We start from the raw sequence: 24,572 nt of genomic DNA, 5'->3' as shown, positions 1-24,572 counted from the left end.
GAAAACAGGGAGATATTTATTTTATTGTTCCATTTTTATACTGCTTTTCATTAAAAAATAACCCCAAAGTGGTTTACAATATAATTAAAACACAAAGCAGCAGCAGCACCAAAAACGACTCTCATCTAAAAGCCTGGGTGAAGGGTCACGTTTTTACTTGTCCGGATTAAGTACTCCCAGGCTACGACCACTGTGTTCTCCCTAGAGCAGAAGTTTCCCACCTGCTTTTGTTGCAAGAGAAATTATAGCAGGGCGCGCCGGGAAACCAGTTGGGGACCAGAAGAGAAAGGAGTACTATTCAGCAGCACCAAAAAGGAAAAGCCGGCGAGGAAAAGGTTAAGTGTAAAGGGGGGGGGGGCACACGTGACTGCGTGTCAGCGGGAGGGAGCCTTAAAAAGCGTTGCTGTGGCTTCCGTACCGCCGTCCTGAGAAGTCAGCCTGCTTCTCTAGAAAGTGTGTTCAGAAGCGTGTAAGGGGCAGAAAAAGAGAGAGAGGAAGCCATGCAGAAGATCTTGATCAAAGGAGGGAGGGTGGTGAACGACGACTGCTCCCAAGTGGCCGATGTGTACGTGGAAGATGGGATAGTGCGGGCGGTGGGGCCGAATCTCCAGCCTACATCCCCCACTGGTCTCCAGGTGGTAGATGCCTCCGACAAGCTGGTTCTGCCTGGAGGGATTGATACGCACACGCACATGCAGTTCCCCTTCATGGGAACCCAGTCTAAAGACGACTTCTACCAAGGAACGAAGGTAAACCTGTCTTTGTGGCCGTCTTCCCAAAAAGAGTGCTGCACTGCACTGCACTGCACTGTGGGGTGGTCTCCAGGGCACCACTTTAGATACCAAGAGGAAAATCGGGCGGTAGTTCCTGTTGGCGTGGAAGAGAAATTGAACTGCTCAAAAAGAAGCTTAGTGCTTCCTTCCTGCGGACGACTCCTTAGGTAGGCAGAAGTATGGCTACCTAAGGAGTTCTTAAAGTAAGAATCCCTAGCGTTACAGACAGATCCCACCGAAGCCTTTGAAGTGTTTCCTGCCCCTCATTTTGCTGCACTCCCTCCCTGCCCAAACTCCCTCCCTGCCAAACCTAAGAACCCATCTCTTTAATCACCAAAACACAATTTTCTTCCCTCCACAAAAGTGCCTTTCCTCTACTGCCTCCCCCAACTTAATTGAGGAGTTGCTTCTTAACCTTTGCATCCATCTCTGAAAACTCCAAATAATCCTGTGAGATTCTTGGACTTTATGGAATGCTATGTGCATGGAGAGGAGATCCTGTCTTTGGTGCTACTATTCATGGGTGTGTGTGAGAGGCGAATAAACAGCTGCCCAATCACACCTCTGCTATCCTGGATTTTCCATTGGTATCTACCAGCTGTCACTTCTGTCCCAGCAGAAGGAAAAATTTAGTCTAAGAAATGGGGGTGCAGGGAGGAGTATCAGCACCACCAAATAGGCCTCAATCTTGCTTCTTTCTTGCATTTCATGTAAATCTCCTTTAAACTTTCCTTTCATACTTTTCTTTCAAAACTTGACTCGCACACTGCTTCTATCCTGGCTGCTACTATCACCCAGGGTCTTTTTTTGTCTGGTTGGGTCCCATTTGTTTTCATCCCCCACCCTTGCAATATCTGCCTTTTAGTAAACAATGCTGGTCTTCTGATACAAGCTTTTCATTTCCTCTATAAATTCCAGGTAGCTGGAATTTAGGAAGATAGGAAGCTGCCATATACTGAGTCAGACCATTGGACTATCTAGCTCAGTATTGTCTTCACAGACTGGCAGCGGCTTCTCCAAGGTTGCAGGCAGGAATCGCTATCAGCCCTATTTTGGAGAAGCCAGGGAAGGAACTTGAAACCTTCTGCTCTTCCCAGAGTGGTTACCAACACTTTGATATAACACATTAGACAGGTTGGATAAAGTGACACATTTACACAATAGTTAGTCACCTTTTAGAATACATTCCCCTGGAGACCAGCATATTCTGTACACAGCAACAAACAGCCTAAATGCCAAACTCTTTTTTACCCTCAACAAACACATAAAAACTGGGGTAAAAGGGGGGGGACTTAGTAATCTTTATAAAGTTACAAAGTCAATCATAAATACATATATCAGACTGAAAAAAGGCTCCCAGTACTCATGTTCTGGTGTGAACCAAGTTCTAAAAAGCCACTGAACATGCTTTGACTACAAGGCTTGACATATGGTATTTATTTATGATTGATTTTGTAACTATATAAAGATCTTTCTTTCTTTCTTTCTTTCTTTCGTACCCTGGCTGTTTTTGTAGGCTGCTGTATTCTTTACAGTATTGTTAGGTATTCAAAAGATCCCGGGTTTGGCTCAGGGCTGCAGCCTTTCCCCCTGTCTATTTTGATAATTAAAGTTGTTCATGCTTTCAAAAGGAATCCAACACTCCGAGTGTTTGAAATCGTTAATTACCAGTGGATCCTCGTTATAACTGGCATGTTGCGGTTGAAGGTCTTTAGGTTTGGATCCCTAGCCCACTGTACTTGATTTATTTTCAGATTTCCACTCCCTTTGCAATCACTTCATATGGCAACTTTGCCACAGTTTAAAATCTGGAGGTGCCACTATGAATTAGAAATGGCAGGGGGCAGGGTATCCTTTAATTTTTTTTCCCCTAGCAGCAGCTTTGGCACTATGAAGTTTATTTAATCCAGAGGTTTGGGGGTTGGAGGTTAGTAGTAATTTTGAGGAGGGGTTACACACCTCCTGTGCCACCTAATGGCACAGCAGGGGAAGCAACCTGCCTAGAGAGCAAGAGGCTATTGGTTCGAATCCCCGCTGATGTGTTTCCCACAAAATGGGAAACTCCTATATCAGGCAGCAGTGATATAGTTAGGTGCTGAAAGGCATCATCTCACACTGCATGGGAGGAGGAAATGGTCAACCCTTCCTGTATTCTACCAAGAAAACCACATGGCTCTGTGGTTGCCAGGAGTCGACACCAACTCGTCGGCACAACCTTTCCTTTCATTTCCTACACACCTCCTCCTGGGACATCACCACTGCTTCCTTCATCGAGCCCAACAGCTGTACTGGTGTTGGGTACGAGAGCTACCTGGTGCCTCCATCCATTGAGCTTGTGTTGCTGGTGTAATATAAGGCACACTGAAATAGCCGAATCCCAGCACCACTGCTTCCCCCTTCCCTCTGTGCACAAACGGAAGGGACAACGATGAAATGGGTGGGGGGGAGGCTTTCACCTCTGTCACTCCTCATTTTTGTGACAAGGACAAGGAGTGGTGAGGATGAAGGTTCAGGGATGGTCATGGCAGGAAGCACCTGCTGGTCTGGAATGTTTAATTGCAGCCTGGACTGTCACTTGCTTGCCACTGCCTCCTGCTCCATCCAAAGGAGGTTAGTGTTGGGGCATGCAGGGAGCAGGCAAGAGATTCGGGGCACCCAGCCAAACATTTGAGACATGTGCCCAGTGCTAACCAAGCTATGCAGAATTCTCTGTGGAATATGCCCTAAATTTAAATCTATAATGGCCAGTGCTTCTGTGTACTGTGCTAGGTAGCTGGAAAGGATACTGTTCAGATTGTGCTGCCTTCTTGTACAATTATCAGTAGGTCTCCTTACACTGCATATCTAGGAAATGTTGTTCCTCCCAGCAGTTTCCCCCTAGGAAGACCACACTTTCCAGATGTCCTTGACCACCTTCCAAGCCAGACCCATGGGTTCTGGTCCCAGTAGAATGCTCCCCCTACCCAATATATCACTGAAAATATGGGGAACTGTGTGGAGATAGTCTCACTGGCTGTGGCCACCTCCATGTGGCACTGGGGAATGCTGCAAATTTATCAGAATCAAAGAGCCCAATGGACAGGAGAGGAGAGCTGGTCTTGTGGTAGCAAGCATGACTGGTCCCCATAGCTAAACAGGGTCCACCCTGGTTGCATATAAATGGGAGACTTGATGTGTGAGCACTGCAAGACATTCCCCTCATGGGATGAAGCTGCTCTGGGAAGAGCAGAAGGTTTCAAGTTGTCTCCTTTGCCTCACCATCATTAGAGGAGCAGGGGCTAGATGGCAAAAAGTCTCTCCTGCTTCTCTGTTCTCTTGACTGTACCTACTGCTTGCTCGGAGGGGTGGGTCAGAATGGTGTCTATGCTCAGGTGGGCATGTGTCAGTTGCTCCAAGTGAATGGGGTCAACTGACCTGGGCCAAGGTACTACTCCTGTCCCCTAGATGGTCTCCTTTGCATCACTATGGCAGCCTTGGAGGAGAAGGGTTAGATAGCCCCTCTCTCCCCCTCTCCTCCACAATTCTGATTTTGCTGGTCGCTAGAAGCATGAGAAGGATCCATGCAAGGGACTACACTCTCCCCTCGCCCCATTCTGAGCACGAGGAAGCCATCTTATTCTTTGCTTTTTGAGATTTCAGCAGGTGTTGCCCACACAATCAAGTGAATCTGTGCAGTCATAAAGCTCAGAAACTTGACTACTTAAAATAGAAATCCAGATCATATTCTTTACTTTTCTGTCCTCTTGTGGAATTGGGGCTTATATGCAGCCCTAGTTATCAGGGCTGGTCAGTTAAAAAAAACCAAACCAGTCTAGACATGGCCTAAATCCAGCTATTTGTGAGGACTGAAAAACTATTATGTTATAATATGATAAGATGAGCTCCAGTTCAAACTAAAGTGTGCTTTTAACCGACTGAAATGACTGAGTTTAACTGTGCTTTTAAGTCTATGCTGGATTGTGGCTCCTGTATACCAGCTGTTATCTTTCTGTGTTTGGCGTTCATTGGGCTTGCCTTAAAAAGTAAAAAAGCTGCCCTCAACATGCAACAGATTTTCCTGAAGTTTTAGTTTTGGTGTTTGTTTGTTTTTGTTTTGTTTTGTTTGTTTGCTTACTTGCTTGCTTGCACCTAGCATTGTCTGACCTAATTAAAGTTGCAATCCTATACACACTTATTTGGGAGTAACCCCACTGAAAGCAGTGGGATTTATTTCTGTGTAACTATTCACAGGACCATACTATCTGTCTATATCATCTCCATTCCATATTTCAAACTGCAGCTCGGACTTATTCACTAGGCCCCAGCAACACGGGGCGTAGCTATAATTGAGCAGGTGGGTTCAAACAACCCGGGCCCCCCAGCTCCACCCCTCCCCATTTTCTTCATTATCTCCCTCACTCCAAGGGGCCGCCAGGGAGAGGGGTGAACACTGGCCCCCTCTCCCCTAGCTATGCCCCTGCAGCCACATCTTTTCCCCCTTCAGCATCTGGCCTGAAGAAGATTTCTAAAGAAACTGAAAGCTTGTTCACGAACTTATTACTTGGTGGTCCTGATGAAGGTATTGCACTGCTGTTACACTGGGATTTTTCTAATGGACCTACATGGCTGGCCCCAATTTTTTTTTCCTCCTGAAGCCAAGTACCTCTACACAGATCTTTTTCATGTCTTGAGTTTACACAGTCTATACTAGGGATTTTACCCCGGGGGTCCAAGGGTTAGGTCTGTGGAGGTCTGTCCAGGTGGTCTGTGGAAAATCTTTGCTGCAATGAATTTATTTTACTTCCTGGTGAGCCAAAATTAAGTTCCTGAAAATAATTATTGAGTACTTTCCCCCTAATTTTTACAAGAGCCTTATGAAAATATATTATACACATGGGATGAAGGCTCATGGATAATACTAGAGGAACTGGCGAGTTTGTAGGTGCAAAACAGTTAAGAACTCCCGATCTGTACACTTAGAGGTCTGATAATACTTCATAAAATCCATTGGTTAAATTGCTTATAGCTGGCTTGCAATGCCTCAGGGCTAAAACATGATGCCTTAAGCACCATAGATGTTCAGAAGCTCCATGGCCTACTTGGCCAGTAAATTTTGACTTGGCACAAGCCTTGGACTATATTTAAATGGATTATTTAGAACTTATATGCCTTGATCCAGAGCAGTGTTGCAGCCTTTCTTTCTTTCTTTCTTTCTCTGACAACTTAACACTTCTAAGTACTGCATGACTGACAGAAATGGAGCAACTGCAGCTTTTCGAGGCATGATGGCAGAGTGGTGAGGAAAGCTGCACCTGTTCCACTTCATTATTATTATTATTATTATTTTACAAGCAACTGTTAAAGGCATCTGCCAATTACAAGCTGGCAAACCAAATTCGGGAAAGAATGCAGCTGTGTGTAACTACCCCATTGCTTTTTTGAAAATGAAAAGTAGCTATGGGAAGCCATCACCTGAAGTGGAAGACCAACCGATGGGGAGTGCAGCAATGTATGTGGAACCAAGTGGAAGGCTTGAGAGAGCAGACAGTGGGAGTGGCTCAGGTGTAGAGCTTTACGGGGAATTCATGGGCTTACAAACTTCCCAGAGACTTGCGTTTTGGGCGGTATGCAAATGTGTTAAATTAAGAAAAAAATGTCCTTTATGTATTGACTCCCACCTTTCATGTGAGAAGAGGAGATACCAAACCAATACACGGTGACATGGACAAAATTTCAGTGCCCCATTCTGCAGCAACACATGAATTCTTGTTGCAGCACTTTAATATGCCATCCTGCTGTCTTATCTATGAGGCATGTACTTCTACACATGTGCACATATATGTACACACACATGCATATGCACATGCGTGTGTATTCTGTAAATACCAATTGAAAACTCATCAAGCTATCACTTATATGCTAGCTTTGCCCACTGCATTTGTCTGATCCCTACCCAAATGTTGGCCAGACACTGGATAGAATTTATGATCCTTGACTTTAGGGAGATGGTCTTCAATATGTGCAACACTGACATCTGAAAAGCAGGAATGAAGAAGCTATTTGGCTGCCTGGACAAAGGAGGAGAGGATGGGAGGAGCACTGATCTTGTGGTACTGACCATGAATTGTCCACAAAAAAGTGGGGTCTGTCCTGGTTTGCCTTTGGATGGGTGGCTGCATGTGAGCACTGTTTGCCAGATGATACCCCCCTTAGGAGATAGGGCCATAGTTCAATGGTAAAGCATCTGCTTTGCACACAGAAGATCCCAGGTTCAATCTATGACATCTCCAGTGAGAGATGTCACAGAGATGTGAAAGACTCCTGCCTGCAACCTTGGAGAGTGACTACAAGTCAGTGTAGACAATATGGCCCTAGATGGACCAATGGTCTGACTTGGAATAAGGCAGCTTCCTATTGGATATTTTGGGGATGTCTTTCAAGGAGGAGGCCAATTGGCAGGGAAGCTGAAGACTAGGAATAGACTCCAGTGTGGCACCAGTAGGGAGCACACAAAGTCCAGTACCTATCACACTGACAGACTATTGAAGCAAGAACTGGCCTACCTACAAGACAACAGATTTGTTTGTTTGTTTATTGCATTTTATATCCCGCTCTTCCTCCAAGGAGCCCAGAGCAGTGTACTACATACTTAAATTTCTCCTCACATCAACCCTGTGAAGTAGGTTAGGCTGAGAAGTGACAGGCCCAACAAGTATCATGGCTGAATGTGGATTTGAACTCGGGTGTCCCCAGTCCTAGTCCAGCACTCTAACCACTACACCCCGCTGGCTCAGTAGATTGCCTCAGTAGATCTATGTCATGAATCGGTAGCCTAGTTATCATACAAAAGCCCACAGGAAGTTTGCACACTTACAGGTGAAACTCGGAAAATTAGAATATCGTGCAAAAGTCCATTAATTTCAGTAATGCAAATTAAAAGGTGAAACTGATATATGAGACAGACGCATTACATGCAAAGCGAGATAAGTCAAGCCTTAATTTGTTATAATTGTGATGATCATGGCGTACAGCTCATGAAAACCCCAAATCCACAATCTCAGAAAATTAGAATATTACATGGAACCAAGAAAACAAGGATTGAAGAATAGAACAATATCAGACCTCTGAAAAGTATAAGCATGCATATGTATTCAGTACTTGGTTTGGGCCCCTTTTGCAGCAATTACTGCCTCAATGCGGCGTGGCATGGATGCTATCAGCCTGTGGCACTGATGAGGTATTATGGAAGACCAGGATGCTTCATTAGCGGCCTTCAGCAATTCTGCATTGTTTGGTCTCATGTCTCTCATCCTTCTCTTGGCAATGCCCCATAGATTCTCTATGGGGTCAGGTCAGGCGAGTTTGCTGGCCAATCAAGCACAGTACACTGTATACTTTTCAGAGGTCTGATATTGTTCTATTCTTCAATCCTTGTTTTCTTGGTTCCATGTAATATTCTAATTTTCTGAGATTGTGGATTTGGGGTTTTCATGAGCTGTACACCATGATCATCACAATTATAACAAATTCAGGCTTGACTTATCTCGCTTTGCATGTAATGCGTCTGTCTCATATATCAGTTTCACCTTTTAATTTGCATTACTGAAATTAATGGACTTTTGCACGATATTCTAATTTTCCGAGTTTCACCTGTACACTGTTCTTAAACCTCTGAACAGAGCACTGAAGCACAGCTATTACACACAGGTCCAGTAACTAGGTTAGTATACTTGCCTCAAAAAATAAATTTCTTTTGTATCAATTGGGCTAATGTAAGAAACAACCATATTAAAAGCTGCAACAACAAGCTACAAGAAATGTGAATTTATTTATTTTTTATATTACCAGTTGTTAGGCTGGCCTTCCCATAGGGGTGATTACCTCTGGCACTAAAGGTGCCCCTCTGGCTAACGTTGAGGCCTTCCATGCAGGAGTGTAGCTATAATTGAGCAGATGGGTTCCCAGTCCCCTCAGCTTCTGGGAGCCCCCAGCTCCACCCCTCCCTATTTTCTTCATTATCTCCCTCATTCCAAGGGGCCGCCGGGGAGAGGGATGAACACAGGCCCCCTCTCCCCTAGCTACACCCTTGCTTACAAGTCTCACTACCAGAGGCGTAACTAGGGAAAACAGCGCCCGGGGCAAGCACAGAAATGGTGCCCCCCCACCGCGCCCCCCCCCGCCCCCTCAACATACTACATTATACTTAGGTTTTTCCTCACAAGCGCCCGACGCCGCCAAGCCAGGCCACTGACTGGCTGCCAGGTGCCAGCAAAGCAATGGGGGGGGGCGCAGGTGGCGCGGAAGGGACCGCTCGTGGGGAAGGGGGCAACGACGCGCTCCCTTGACTGCTGCAGTGCTGCTGCACTGAGCAGGAAACATTTGTATTAACAAAAAATTAAAAATTAAAAAAAAATTAGTCATGGTGGTGCCCCCCACGTGACCAGAAAAGATGGCTCCCGGGGCACGTGCCCCCCCTGCCCCCCTATAGTTACACCTCTGCTCACTACTGTCCACTGAGGGCTCGTCTCAGGTATGGGGAAGGAGAAGGATCAGGTTTGACCCAATTCCACTTCCTGCTGGTTCAGAACTTGATAAGAGCCTTCAGTGGCCATCATGGAACTTTGAGGGCCTCGGAGTAAAGAAAGAAAGACTATCTTAATTTTAGTTCAATAAATGTTTGGAAAGCTAATTATATATATTTTAAAAATCCCTCAGAACAAAAAAGATACTGCTATGCCATATGTCTGCTTCTTTTCAGCTTTTGGAAATAACTACCAGGGGCAGGGGGCAGGCAGCCCATTTGCCATCAAGCCTGACATTGCAAGTTCCATATTTGCATAGGGCTAGCAAACAGATTACTGAGACACATTTGACATAGATTACTGTGACAGATGACACATAAGGAAGTAGAGTGGAAATGTGTTTTAAAGTGGGGGGAATCATAAGCGGGCAGTTGAGAGGATTAGGCACATGAGCCATGTATTCAAGTACTACAGTCTAGCTACTGTTAGTGGGATGCATCTGAGACAGGACTAGGTGGTGCCCTGTCATCGAGACAGCAACTGATTGCATTTGTCAGAATCTGAAAGAGGATATGCACAGATAGAAAAAGAACTACTGGCTATATTGACTCAGACTGGAATGTTTCCATCAGCTCCTGTTTGGTTAGTCCAGTGGAGTGGTTACCAACCTGGGTGGTTCCTCCAGATGTTGATGAACTACAACTCCCATCACCTCCAGCTAAAATTTATTATGGCTAGGGATGCTGGGAGTTGTAGTTCAGTAACATCTGGAGGAACCCAGGTTGGGAGCCACTGGGCTGGACAATAGCATGTACAGTTGGACTGTAAACCTTTGGAAATCATTATGTGAAAGCCATTGTTGAATGGCCCAAAGAGGCTGTAGCTGATGATGTACCTACAAAACTAAGTTGTCCACGTTCAGTATCACCTAGGGAAATATCTCATGTTTGCAGACATTCTGAGCAGTGCTTACCTGACAAAGCCCAGTGAAGAGGACTTGGTGAAGAATCTAATGAAGACATTAGAATCAACAAATACGCTGCAACATTTGCCACCCCTGTTTACAGGCAATACAGCTCAGGACAAGGATTTGCAGATAAACAGGAAACAAACTGCTGCATACCTAGCCATCCAGGACCACCGGAACACACCTTCTCAAGGTTTAGAGTCTGGCTCAGGGATTGATGGATCGAAGGAGATCCATCCCCTGCTAACTTGGCAAAGAGGCAACTTTTTAATGTGGTGATTCTCTTTATTTAGCAGCGGGAGAGTAACTGGCCCTATTCCACCTGCACCCGCCAGCACAGTACCTCCAGTGACTGTTGCTGGTGTCTATCTTGTGTTTCATTTCTAGATTGTGAGCCCTTTGGGGACAGGGATCCATCTTATTTATTTATTATTTCTCTATTTATTTTATAGTTAAATGTGTATACCGCCTTTCATTAAAACAATCCCAAGGTGATTCACACAAATTAAAACAAGATAATAAAAATTACAAAATTAAAATATAAAGCTAAAATATAAAAACATAGATCTAATTAAAAAGATTTAAATTACAAGCATAAGATAACCATACAAAATACAAAGAAGCAGCAGTAGAGATAATCATATAAAAGCCTGGGTAAAAAGCCAAGATTTCATACACTTTCTAAATGGATACCAAGGAGTGAATAGCCACCGGGAGAGCATTCCAGAGTCTGAGGGAGACTTGTATGTAAATCACTTTGGAAACTTCTGTTGAAAAGCAGTATATAAATATTATTTGTCGTTGTTGAGAAAGACTTTACTGCCTTTGAGGCAACTTATTGTAACCAGAGGGCTGCAACAGTTGAGCAGAACTTATAGCAGAATAGAAAACAAGATTGGCTCATTACTGCTACAACAATTCTATTCTAGCCAACAAAATGACAGAATAAGGAGTGGAAAGCAAAAATCCAGCATGAAGTGACCACATACTTGTTGGAGGTGATGATCCTGGAAGTCAAGTTCTTGCAAAGGGATCAAAGGCACTTGCAGAGTAGCAATGTACCAGTGGCTGATTCAGAATCTGTAGAACAGGATGAAGTAAGATGACTCCAGAAGCAGAAGATAGCAATAGCACTTACATTTATATACCGCTTTATAGCTGGAGCTCTCTAAGCGGTTTACAATGATTTAGCATATTGCCCCCAACATTCTGGGTACTCATTTTACCGACCTCGGAAGGATGGAAGGCTGAGTCAACCTTGAGCCCCTGGTCAGGATCGAACTTGTAACCTTCTGGTTACAGGGCGGCAGTTTTACCACTGCGCCACCAGGGGCTCAGATGACACACCAGTAGCTGATCCACAAGTTGCAGAGAGCCCAAGTTCTCTTGCTTAAGTGAACAAGAATGACCAGCTAATCTGAACCTCATAAACAGCACAGACACAACTACTTCCAGGAAAGAAACACACCTCCTGTAGCGCTGCAGATAAAGATTTGGGTAGGTTATCTGGAGATCCTCCCACACAGAGGCGTATCTAGGGAAAATAGCACCCAGGGCAAGCACTGAAATTGCTCCCCCTGTCCAAACATCTGACACCCATCTTTCAGATAACTTTACCATAATATCAGCTCAAAAATAAAGCCAAGCTCGTTAATCTTTTAATATTTCAAACACTATTCGGCAGTGGATGTAGCCAAACCAAAAAATGCTGGAAAACTACAAATTTCAGTATGCTGGGGCTCATGAAATACCCAAATATATGGAGGTGTACTTGGGAAACTAAACAGAAGTGCCTGTCTAATTATGCAGAGTAAACTGTGTCACTGCTTGGAATATATTCTAGTATTTCAGAAAGACAGTTAAAATGAGAGAAAGAGAGCAAGCAACTCCCAGTGGCTAAGGATTTCACACCGATTCAAAGACAAACTCACCATTAATAGCCCTATTATTAAGACATCACATTTAACTCCCTTATCACAAGAAGCAAAGTAAGAGGAAATGAATACAATCCTAGCTCATAAGCTTCAGCTCAGTATTCACAAGCCCTGATTCTCTGTACATATTGCCAATCTAAATATGTGTACAGTGGCTTATATTGTATTAATTTTTGTTTTTGTTTTTAAAATTAACTGTAGCCCCTTTGCGGGGCTTCCTAAAGGCTTGGGGGGTCTGAAAAGGTTCCCCCTCCCCCCGCTGGCCTCTAGGGCCTCACAGGGACCATTTGAGCATGTGCGGTGGCCATTTTTTTTTAAAAAAAAATTTAATGGCCGGTGAAAACAAAATGGCCACCGCGCATGCTCAAATGGCCTCTGCATGGCCTGGCATGGCCTAGGGCCTCACAGAGGCCATTTGAGCATGCTCGGGGCCATTTTGTTTTTGGCGGCCATTTTATATTTTTAATTTTATTTAATGGCACCCCCCTTCAAGTGGTGCCCGGGGCACATGCCCTGCCTGCCTCACCCTAGATACGCCCCTGCTCCCACATTACGAAATATGATTAATTCAAAGGGGGATATGGGACTTCTGAAATTATATTATTAGCTTTGAAAACATTCTTTTTATTAAGCTATATGTTTCCCTTTTCAGAACTTCAGCAAGCATTTATGTTTATTAACCTAAATGTTTGAAACAGGGAGCAAGAGCTGCACTTAAAACAGGGAAGAGGTGCTTAACCCAGGGGTTCTCAGACTTGGGATGAGAGCTGGTCTTGTGGAAGCAATTGTCCCCTTTGCTAAGCAAGGTCCACCCTGGTTTGCATTTGAATGGGAGATTGCATGTGAGTATTGTAAGATATTTCTCCTAGGGGATGGGGCTGCTCTGGGAAGAGCATCTACTTGCTTGCATGCAGGAGGTTCCAGGTTCCCTCCCTCCCTGGCATCTTCAAGATAACTTTGAAGAAGCCACTTCCAATCTGTGTTTAATGTAAACCACCCTGAGCCATTTTGGGAAGGGTAGTATAGAAATCAAATAAATAAATAAATAAATAAATATGTTAACTCACACATACCCTTTTGTTTTCTCACTTACTAGGTGGGATTTATATAGCTTTACAACAATCTCCCTCAACAATTTTATCTTCAAAACATTTTATCTTGCAATGTTTCTTCTGCTGGATGAAACAAACTTGAGTACTGGATACGACGAACATTTATATACCGCTTTTCAATAAAAATTCCCAAAGTGATTTACATAGATATTAATAAAATGGCTCCATGTCCCCAAAGGGCTCATAATCTAAAAAAAGAAACACAAGCAACAGCCACTGGAGGGATGCTGTGCTAGGGATGGATAGGGGATGGATTCTTGATTGCGCTGGTTCTTCCTTTCTTTGGGGTATGTGCTTAGTTTTAAATTGATCAATACTCGAGAGATTATAAAATGTGTGTTGTGTTCCTTTACAGGAATCCTTGTCAGAATCACTTGAATAATTTCCCAAGGGAGTTCAAAGAGCACTACAGCTTTGCAGAAATGTTTTATAATTGGCTGGTACACAAACCTCAATACATAGGGCATAATTGCTGTGTTTGCTGTTCTAAGTAAATTGGCTGGGATGATGAGTGAACCCACACTTTTTTGAGAAACTTAAATCATTAAATTTATTTTGGCTCTCATTCACCAGGCACATGCCAACACTAAAAGATTCAGTGCCACTTAAGGTAGCATTGATTCAACTTGCTATAAGTTGTTCTCTTAAACAAGCTGAACTAAAAGTCCTATCTCCCCCCACCCCACCCCACCCCCCCCTTTTTTTTTTTTGGTAAATCTGGAAAATATTTTTCATAAATCTAAATAAAAAGATGTAAAATAAACTTTCATTCAAGACCACTTCTTATGGTGCTGCAGATAACCCAAGTGTTTCAAATCCATATTTTTGGATTTGCATGATGGCATAAGAACATACAAAGAGCTTTGAGGGATCAGTTATTGTCTAATCTAGCATCTTTGTTTCCACTGTGGCCATCTGGATGGTTCTTAGAAACCTATACAACGTATATAAAGGCATCAGTTTTTCCCTGTTGCTTGCTTCCTCAAAAAGAATTGGGGATACTGCCCCAATTCTTGTATGTATCTGGAGAAATATTGCTTCTGAATGTAGCTACTGCATCTAGTTTTTATGGCTAACATCCGTTGAAAAACCCCATATTCCATGAATTGGTCTAATCTTTAAGCTACTGGCCACTATCACGCCTTGTGGCAGTAAATTCCATCAGTGTTGTGTGAAGGGCTGATTGACCAAGTAGTCACCATGGGCAAGAATGACTTCCAGGGATACCAAGGAAGCATCATGAAATATCAGAAATTTCTTCTTACCCACTGTCCCTCCCTAACCTCACTGATGATCCTTTGAACTGTAGCAGGGACTACAGGGGTATAATTGTAGGATAACAAAACCTGAAAGAGTCCATGAAGCGTATACCTCAGATCATACAGTGCAGCCACCAGAGGCAGCAGAATGTCTTTGGCTACCCCTGGATGTCCCAGTGTCCAGAGGTCAGGGATGTAAGAAGACTAGCAGTCAAGACTGAGCCATCTACTTGTCTCCTAATTCTGACACACTGTGGCCTGGATTGCATAAGCTGTGCAGAGGCAGATATATGGTCTTGCTTTGCAAGAGGGACTTAAAATAATCCCTCAATTTCTTCCAAGTCTATGAACCCATTGGAAAAACATAGCTGTTCTGATTGTTGCAAAGCTCTTCTGATCACCTGCCTAATATCAGCCCATGAATGAGCCATCTGCAAAGGGAAGATTTACAAATATGCTAAGAGTGCACCTCCTGTGCCTCCTTGAAGATGTAACCACATTGTAATGCAGTGAACAAAACACCAAAAGCAAACACAGGACTTCCTTTGGCTTTTTTAATTAGTTTATTCTAACTGCAGCTGTTCACTCCTTCCAATCAGTAGCACCCACAGCCCTGCCAAGGTGTCTTCCCAGAGTCTTGGCGGGTATGGATGACTCTTCATTCCTGGTGGTTAGACCCTTGATCACATGTCTACTTCTGATGTGAGGCAAAACCTTCCTTGGAAGATGACACAGGTGACCAAGCTCATCCCGGGGGTAATTCATTTATCTGTATGGGTTCTCTGGTTTCCCCCAGCAATGTCAGTCCCAAGAAACTGACTGTATTCCTTCCTCTAGCACACAGGCACTTCTTTGTATGGGCCTGAGACCCTCTACCAGAAGCAGGCTTAATCTCTTCTTGAGTATTGGGAAATCAAATCCATAATCTCTAGGATAGGGTCACTAATGTTTGTTTTAAAGAAACACCCTTTTAAAAAGATTATACAAACTTTAGCCAAGTCAATAAAAATTTAGCCAGTTGGAAACCCCATTCTAGGGTCAGCCAAACTTTGACAGAGTTTATACACAGAAGCAAGTCCACTAACGCTTGAACTGTTTTCATATAAATGTATTTAACATATTTTATACCAACTAAAACCCATGTCTCTGGGAGGTTTACAATAAAACAGTACAAATTAGAACAAAATTAAAATGTCAAAACATTAAAATAATTTTAAATTAACACAATGTTAAAAATATGTAACTGTAAGTCTAATAAAAAGCCTGGGTGAACAAATGTGACTTAACTGCCTTCTTAAAAGTTGTCAGAGATGGAGAGGCTCTTATTTCAGCAGGGAGAGTATTCCAAAGCCTTGGAGCAGCAACAGAGAAGGGCTGTCCCTGAGCAGTCATCAGTCGAGCCTGTGGCAACTGCAGCTGAACCTCTCCAGATGATCTCAATGGCTGAGAAGACATTGAGGCTATTCCCACAATCACTGGGAAGCGGGCTAAGGGAGCTTAGCCTGCTTCCCAGTGATTGTGGGAACCACCCGGCTCGCAGGCAAGCCCAGTGCTCTCAAGGCGGCTAGCCCATCTAAAAATCCCCCCTCCCTTTAAATGAGGTTAATGGAGTGAGTGCTCCGTTAACCTTATTTTTTTGCTTGTGTGTTGCTGTGGCTTACAGCAACACACAAGTAGACCACCGACCGGGAGGCTGCAGCCAGCCTCCCGGGCTCGGGTGTCTCTCCAGGATGCCCCACATGCTCATGTGGGGCATCCTGGGACTTCTGGGGGCCACATGACCCCCAATCCCCACAGCCCCCACCGGCTCCATGATGGAGCCAGCAGTCGTGTGGGCGGCCGATCTGGCTGCCCAGGGCTGCACTTTGATCATCTGCAGAGAGAGCGGGCTAAGCCCACTCTCCCTGCAGACCCAACAGAAGCTTCTCAAGGATCATGAGAAGACCTTCACTCTCTGAAATATCCTGGGCCTACGCTGTTTAGGGCTTTATAGGTTATAACCAGCACCTTGTATTTTGCCCTGGAAACTTATCTGTAGTCAGTGTAGCTCTTTTAGTATAAGAATAATACAGTCTCTCCGAGATGACCCAGAGACTAAGCTGGCTGCCACATTCTGTACCAACTTCAAGTTTTCAGAATACGTACAAAGGCAGCCCCACATAGAGTGCATTGCTGTAGTCAAGTCTGGAGGTTAGCAGCATATGTACCACTGTTCTGAGGTCATTTATCTCAAGAAATGGATGCAGCTGGTGTATCAGCCGAAGCTGATAGAAGGCCCCTCTGGCCGCCTCCTCAACCTGTGGAACCAGAGAGAGGTTGGGATTCAGAAGCACCCCCAGACTCCATATCTGTTCCTTCTGGGGAAGTGTGACCCCCATCCAGAACTGGCAGATCAAAACTGTCTCCCAAGTAGGGATGTACACGGAACCACAGAGGCGCGGTCCGGCACTGGGAGGTGTCTGGCTTTACGGGCGGGGGGGCTAGTACTTACCCCTCCCACCGCTTTCCCCCCTCCGGCACTCCACTTTGGTGCAAAGTTTTTGGGGTGGCAGAGTTCCTCCCTGCCGCCCCTGCCCCTATCGTTGTCCGGGAAAGGGGGAAGTTGCCGCCATGCATGCACCCGTCGTGGTGCATGCGCACCACACACATCACACGTTGAGTGTGTGATGTCACACATGCAACGTGTGACGTGTGTGCGCATGGCGGCGAGTGCATGTGTGGCGGCAACTTCCCCTTTTTCCGGACAATGATAGGGGCAGGGGCAGCAGGGAGGAACTCTGCCGCCCCAAAAACTTTGCACCAAAGTGGAGCATCAGAGGGGGGAAAGTGACGGGAGGGATAAGTACTACCCACCCTTAAAGCCAGACACACACACACCCCACCAGACCGCCGGCCCGGCCCAAATCTGAACCGGTTCGGAGGCCTCTTACATGGCCCCGGACCGGTTCTGTGCACACTCCTACTCCCAAGTTCTGGGATACTTGTGCAATGGTATCATAATATATGTCATAGTGTACCGAGGGCTAGAAGTTAAATTGCACAAGGATGCCCTGTCATTTAATTTTAACCCTTTAAATCACAGCATACTGCACTATGAAAATATGCAACATTGTGGCACACTGCACAAATATATCATTAAGCCCAAATTAACATTCAACACTGTAAAGCAAGAAGCAGGCTTGAAAGGATTTATGTTTCTTCAGACTGGGTTTTCCCACTTGTAGTATCACACCTTAACTTGTGAAGGTGAAACTAAGAGAACCAGAACAGCTATTGAGGAGAGGACTATTTTCTCTAAGCTTTTGTGCAGCTAAAAGCATTCACTTAGTAGGCACTGGTGACTAGAAGATGCTTGATTAAATGAACATTAGTGGCTTTCTTTGTGTCTGAAGGCTACTAACTACTGTACACATGTCATCTGCCTGACTGGTAGCTGGAGCAATGGAAACCAGCCTTACCTTTTTAGCTGCTTGGCAAAAAAGAGTCTGGGTATGAGCAAAGTGTGTGCTGTTGCTTTGTAGAGATGTACCGCTTGATAGACTAGTACTTTGTGTCTGTCTTTTTACTAACCCCTGCTCGCCATGGATACTTGTAAAATAACCAGATGTTTACAACATCATGAAGACAATCCAACACTGTAAAGCACATTTAAGCCTATTGAAATCAATGTGGTCAAAAAGTGTCTGTGTTCTCTCATACCCTGTAAAAAACCTACCCTGGAACTTCATATAGTTCCTAGGGAATGGGGGAAGTGCAAAACAATATTATAATGTTTGTAACTACTTGTATCACTTTCTTAAATATAAGCTAAACTTTATTGCTTTTTCTTTACTGGAATTGGTATGCAGATCTACTCTCTTTTTTATAGACATTCTTCTGTTTGTAAAATGAACTCTAAAACCAATTTATATCTGATTTCATGCAACGCATGTCATGCTTAACTTGTTGGTCTTTTGAAAAGGTCTGCTTTCCCCCCCTAATTGTATCACTCAGTTTGCAGCGGAGTCAGTCTGTAGTTTTCTATACTCTGATCTATTCAGCTTAGCCCATTAAACTCTTATTTTAAGACTCAATAAAATACTGTGGTGACCAATATTTATATAACCATTTTTCAACAAAAGTTCCCGAAGCGGTTTACATCAATATAAATAAATAAAATGTCTCCTTGTCCCCAAAGGGCTCACAGTCTAAAAAAGAAACATAAGATAGACACCAGCAACAACCACTGAAGGGATGCTGTGCTGGGGATGGATATGGCCAGTTGCTCTCCCCCTACTAAATAGAACAATCATTTTTAAAAGGTGCCTCTTTGCTCAGTTAGCAGGGGTATGTTGCATTATAGTGTAATACAACAGTATAAAGAAGAAAGCAATCTGTTGTTCTGGAACAATGGCAACATTATAGCTAGGGACTGGTGGATCATTTCTCAGACTTTAAAATAAGTAGTGTATTGCCCAAAATAGCAGAACTGGAAAATCTGCACTTGGCCCTTTTTCCATTGACTGTTAAATACTTAACATGAAAAGGTGTAAAAGCATTGCCCTAGGCAATCATTAAAGGGGGCAAAATGAATTGCCAGAAAGGATCAGAGAGGTCAACTTCATATCATACCTATTGCAAAAAGTGAGTTTAATGTTTGCTTTTAGTCTAATAATTAAAAGTGTGGTATATCACTGTTTGCAGATGTTACAAAAAATAAGACATGGCGGGGTTCTGGGGGCAGCAAAAGGGCAGATATCCTTTTGCATATTTCCTTTTAAATGCTTACAGGCCATTTTTGTATTTGATTGCATGACATCAAAAGGCTGGATTTTGGTAAATAAAATCTTACTCTAAAGCAAAAGCAAATTGGTATGAAAAGGTGCATCAAGACTGATAAAACACGCCCCACAAACCTATGCTGACTAAACATTCAGGAGCCCTTGGACTATACTCATTTAAGAAAAATTACTTTGAAATCCACAGACTGTTGCAGAAAAGCTGCAACTGCAAATAAATATATTTGATCTTCCAAGGTTAGTAGGAAAGGCAGTAGAGAAGAATAACCTTACTCCAAAATTCACTGGTTAATATTCTACTCAAAAACTGGGGACAAAGATTTGTGGATCTTTTTCAGGAGCTGATGTACGAATGATTTGTAAGAGTGAAAAGAAACTTCTGAATAGCAAAATAATCAGGACAAACTTTGTAAGCCCCTTACAATTGATAACATCTTTTGCTACATTTCTCCTTCTATTCATGCCACTGGAATCAAGGAACAATTGCACCTGATTGATACTATAGGATTCATCTCTTCTGTACATCCTTCAGTCTTATTAATGTATACTCCTAATATACTTTTATATTGTATAATACACTCTGGTATATGCTACCCTTTCATTTCTATGTATTCCTGAATACTCAGCAGGGCATCTTAGAATTTAGTCTTTTGTTTCTTTTAGTAGCAGAACATGCGCACATGATCAAAATTGGATGGTGTACCACACTATTGGATGTACCACCCAAAATTGGATGTACCACCCAAGTCCTGCTATGCTGCCTCTTTGTGGTGGTGGTGGTGTTCCTGGGATGTTCCATGCAAAATTGGATGTACCACCCAAGTTCTGCTATGTTGCCTCATCGTGGTGGTGGTGGTGGTGGCGGCGGCGGCGGCATGTTCCTGGGAGGGATGAGCAAAGTATGCTGGGAGGCATACTCCTAGTAGAGTCACCCTACTCCCAGTAGGGTCACCCAAAGCACGAAGGTCATCCCAACTGCTCAGCTAAAGCAAGCAGGCACCTATATTGGACAGCAGCGATATAGGAAGGTGCTGGAGGCGAACGATCACTTCAGTGACAATGACAAAGGCATCATTTCATACTGTGGGGGAGAAGGCAATGGTAAACCACTCCTGTATTTTGCCAAGAAAACCACATGGATAGACAAAATAGAATGATTGTGGATGTAGTGCCAGATGATGGGCCCCTCAGGTCGGATGGTACTCAACATGCTACTGAGGAAGAGCTGAAGATCTCTCAGAGTACCAATGGTGTTTATGACGCTGTTAGACTAAAGCCTTTTGGACATCTAGCAGCTGATGTTGCTGTGTGGGAAAAGAAAATCTGAAGCTGCAAAGACAGAATTACAATGGGAACATGGAACGTAAGAAGCATGAATATGGGAAAGCTCGACACAGTGAAAGATGAAATGAATCGACTACAGATTGACAGCTTGGGCATCAGTGATTTTAAATGGATTGGAATGAGACACTTTCAGTCAGAAAATCATACCGTTTACTACTCAGGACACAAGAAACAGAGAAGGAACGGTGTTGCTTCCTGCATAGTCAGGAAGGATATAGCAATGACAGTACTTGGGTACCATGCGGTCAGTGACTGACTAATATAAATTAGATTTCGTGGGCAACCCTTTAACATGGCAGTTCTTCAAGTCTGTGCTCCAATTACTGATGCAGAAGAAGAGGAAGTTGATGAATTTTATGCTCAAGTCCAGTCTGAAATTGACAGAACATGCAAGCAAGATGTTATGGTGGTGGTTGGAGACTGGAATGCCAACACTGGAAAAGGTAAGGAGGAAAACACAGTCAGCCTATATGGCCTAGGAAACAGAAACGAAGCAGGAGAATGACTTATTTATTAGTTTCTGCCAAGCCAATGATCTCTTCATTGCTAACACATTCTTCAAACAACCAAAGTGGCGCCTGTACACATGGACATCACCAGATGGAGTACATAGAGATCAAATTGATTACATTATTGGTGCAAGGAGGTGGAAGAGCTCAGTTATAACAGCAAAAACATAGCCAGGGGCCAACTGTGGAACAGATCATGAACTGCTCATGTGCAAGTTCCAAGTCAAGCTAAAGTGGAAGAACAAAGCTATCCAGCTCCCACAATATGATCTTGAGAATGTACCCACCATTTTCACGGAGAACATCAGAAACCGCTTTGAAGTTCTGAACCTCATTGATAGATAGGGAACCAAAGGAACTGTGGAATGAAATCAAAGACATTGTTAAGGACGAATGTGAAAAGAGACTGCCAAAGACCAAGAAACAGAAGAGAGCAAAATGGATGTGGAAATTGCCAAGAAGAGGAGAGAAGCCAAAGTCAAGAAAGATAAAGACCTCAGGAAGGAACTTAATAGGGATTTTCAGAAAGCTGTTAGAAGAGACTGTCAGGAGCCTGTCCGTTTGACGTCCGAGCCAAGGTCTCTGTCAAGGCTGCTGGAAGTTCCTCGGCATTCTCTCCAGTCCGTCTGTCCAACATCTTCGTTGAGGTCTTGGGCAGCGTCGCAGGCAGCTCCTCAGAGTCCTCCCTGGTATGCAAAGAAAACACAAGAGAACACTTTACTGGAGGTATCATGTTCAAATTGCCTTCCCCCACAACCTGGTTCACTCACCAGATTTCCACAGGTCCAGAGCCCAACAAGGTGCAACGCCTCCTCCACAGAAGGAATAGTAACTGGGCACCAGGGGCGTATCTAGGGTGGGGCAGGCAGGGCACGTGCCCCGGGTGCCACTTGAAGGGGGTGCCATTTCTTTTTTTAAAAAAAAAAAATTTTAAAGCCTGCCAAAAACAAAATGGCCACCATGCATGCTCAAATGGCCTCTGTGAGGCCCTAGGACATACCAGGCCTCACAGAGGCCACTTGAGCATACATGGTGGCCATTTTGTTTTCAGCTGCCATTTTTAAAAAAAATAATTTTAAAAATGGCCACTGCACATGCTCAAATGGTCTCTGTGAGGCCCTAGAGGCTAGCAGGGGGGAGGGGGGACCTTTGCAGACCCCCAGCCACGGCCTTTAGGAAGCCCCCCGAAGGGGCTACAGGTAATTTAAAAAAAAATAATAATATAATATAAGTCACTGTACACATATTCAGATATGTGACTTGTATGTGACCTTCAGACTTGTATTTTTCAGCTGATATTATGGTAAAGTTATCTGAAAGATGGGTGTCAGATGTTTGCACAGGGGGCGCAATTTCAATGCTTGCCCTAGGTGCTATTTTCCCTAGATACGCCTCTGCTGGGCACAGCAGTCTGATTATGAGCAGGGAACAAGGGTTGGTCAGAAACAGCCAGAAACTCCAAAGCCAACACAAAGCTGGAATCTCTCAGAGGCTGGGGCTGCAGCAGTGTTCCAGGAATGACACGTTACTCCTAGCAACTTGGTTGTGGTCTGCTGGCAGATTTATAGCACTTGGCTAATTGCCCTCCTCCTTCAGCCAGCTGCTGTAAATTCTGGATTTATCTGTCTCATTACAGAGACGCTCACTTTGTCTCAAAGGCTGCAGCTGCGCATCACGCTGTTGCTGATGCTTAGTACGCCTTCATTCTTCGGGGGTTATTGCTTGTACTTCTAGCAGCTCCGAGTCTGACTGCTGACCCCACAGCCTGTCTGCTTCTGACAGCCTCTCGGGAGCTGCATCCTCAACTTGGCCTGCATTCACTTCTTTCTGCAGTCCGTCAAATGAACTCTCCTCCTCTTGCTCTGCTGGAGGGTTGCCAACTCCCTCCTCCTCTTCACTATCCGAAGGTAAGGGCATGACAGAGACAAGGAACAGTACTACAATGATATCTGTAAAGACCTTGAGGATGGAAATAGACATGGAAAAACCAGGCAAGTTTCCCAAAAGATCTCTGAACTCAGAGGGAGGTTCCAACCTCGAATTGGTATGTTAAGGGATGCCAAAGGACGGATAGTAACTGATTCAGAGAAGATCAAACAGAGATGGAAGGAGTATACTGAAAATCTGTACATCAGGGATGTCAACATCCAAGATACTCTAGAAGATATTCCCTACTTGCAAGAACCTCTAGTACGAGAAGATGAAGTTAGATCAGCAATCTGGTCATTACCAAGTCGGAAGGCTACAGGAATTGATGGAATATTTACAGAAATATGGCAGGCAACAGAAGAAGAAACAGTCAAGGATCTAACCAAACTGTGCCAGCAGATTTGGAGAATGACACAGTGGCCAACATATTGGAAGAGGTCAGTCTTCATACCCATACCAAAGAAAGGAGACTTAACAGATTGCGCAAACCATCGCACAATACCTTTACTTTCACATGCTAGCAAAATAATGCTCAGGACCATCCAACGCAGATTAGAGCCCTACGTGGAAAGGGAAATACCGGATGTTTAAGCTGCTTTCAGAAAAGGCCGGGGAACAAGAGACATTATTGCTGATGCACACTGGATAATTGAGAAAGCCAAAGAATACCAGAAAGAAGTCAATATGTGCTTTATTGACTACAGAAAAGCCTTTGATTGCGTCAACCATGTCAATTTGCGGAATATCCTTAGGAAAATGGGCATCCCAAAACATCTCATTGTTCTCATGAGAAACCTATACACAGGGCAGGAAGCCACAGACCAGATGGAACATGGTGAAACAGACCAGTTCCAGATCGGCAAAGGAGTAAGACAAGGCCGTATACTCTCTTTATTTATTCAATTTATATGCTGAACATATACTGAGAGAAGCTGGATTGGAAGAAGATGATCGTGGTTTAAAAGTTGGAGGAGGAAACATCAATAACCTGCACTATGCTAATGACACCATTCTGATAGCTGAGAATGCGGATGATCTGCAAGGTCTAGTAATGAAAGTCAAATGAACACAGTAAAAAATGGGACTACAACTAAATGTAAAGAAGACTAAACTAATGACAACGCATACAGCAACCAGTCTCAGAATTGACAATGAAGACATTGAAGTGGTGGATAGCTTCTGCCTTTTAGGATCGACCGTCAACAGTAAAGGATCCAGCAGTCAAGTAATATGCCACAGACTAGCACTTGGTAGGGTTGCTATGAAGGCCTTGGAAAGGATATTTAGATGCCATGATGTATCTACACCTACAAAGATTAGAATCGTTCGGACAATGGTGTTCCCTGTGACATTCTATGGATGTGAAGGCTGGGCTTTGAAGAAGCAAGATAGAAAAAGCATTGACGCTTTGGAACTTTGGTGCTGGAGAAGACTTTTGAGGATACCATGGACAGCCAGGAAAACAA

The 24,572-nt window shown here is 44.0% G+C and overlaps 1 protein-coding gene across 3 annotated transcripts in view; it reads left to right on the top strand.

Moving 5' to 3' along the window:
- The first annotated feature begins 285 nt into the window (after window positions 1-285).
- The window catches only part of DPYS (dihydropyrimidinase), a 90,067-nt gene continuing 65,780 nt past the window's right edge, over window positions 286-24,572 (top strand). For 2 of the 3 annotated variants that reach the window (XM_053250689.1, XM_053250688.1), the window contains exon 1: window positions 385-749. In XM_053250689.1, the coding sequence (XP_053106664.1) occupies window positions 501-749 (249 nt within the window). In that variant the 5' untranslated portion in view covers window positions 385-500. Of the gene's footprint in view, window positions 336-384; window positions 750-24,572 lie in introns of those variants that run through there. The other variant, XM_053250690.1, reaches the window with a different exon arrangement.

This window comes from Hemicordylus capensis, chromosome 4 (genome assembly GCF_027244095.1).
Source record: "Hemicordylus capensis ecotype Gifberg chromosome 4, rHemCap1.1.pri, whole genome shotgun sequence".
Taxonomy (NCBI): Eukaryota; Metazoa; Chordata; class Lepidosauria; order Squamata; family Cordylidae; genus Hemicordylus; species Hemicordylus capensis.
The sequence above is the reverse complement of the archived record's forward strand: the minus strand, read 5'-3'. Positions and strand labels throughout refer to the sequence as shown.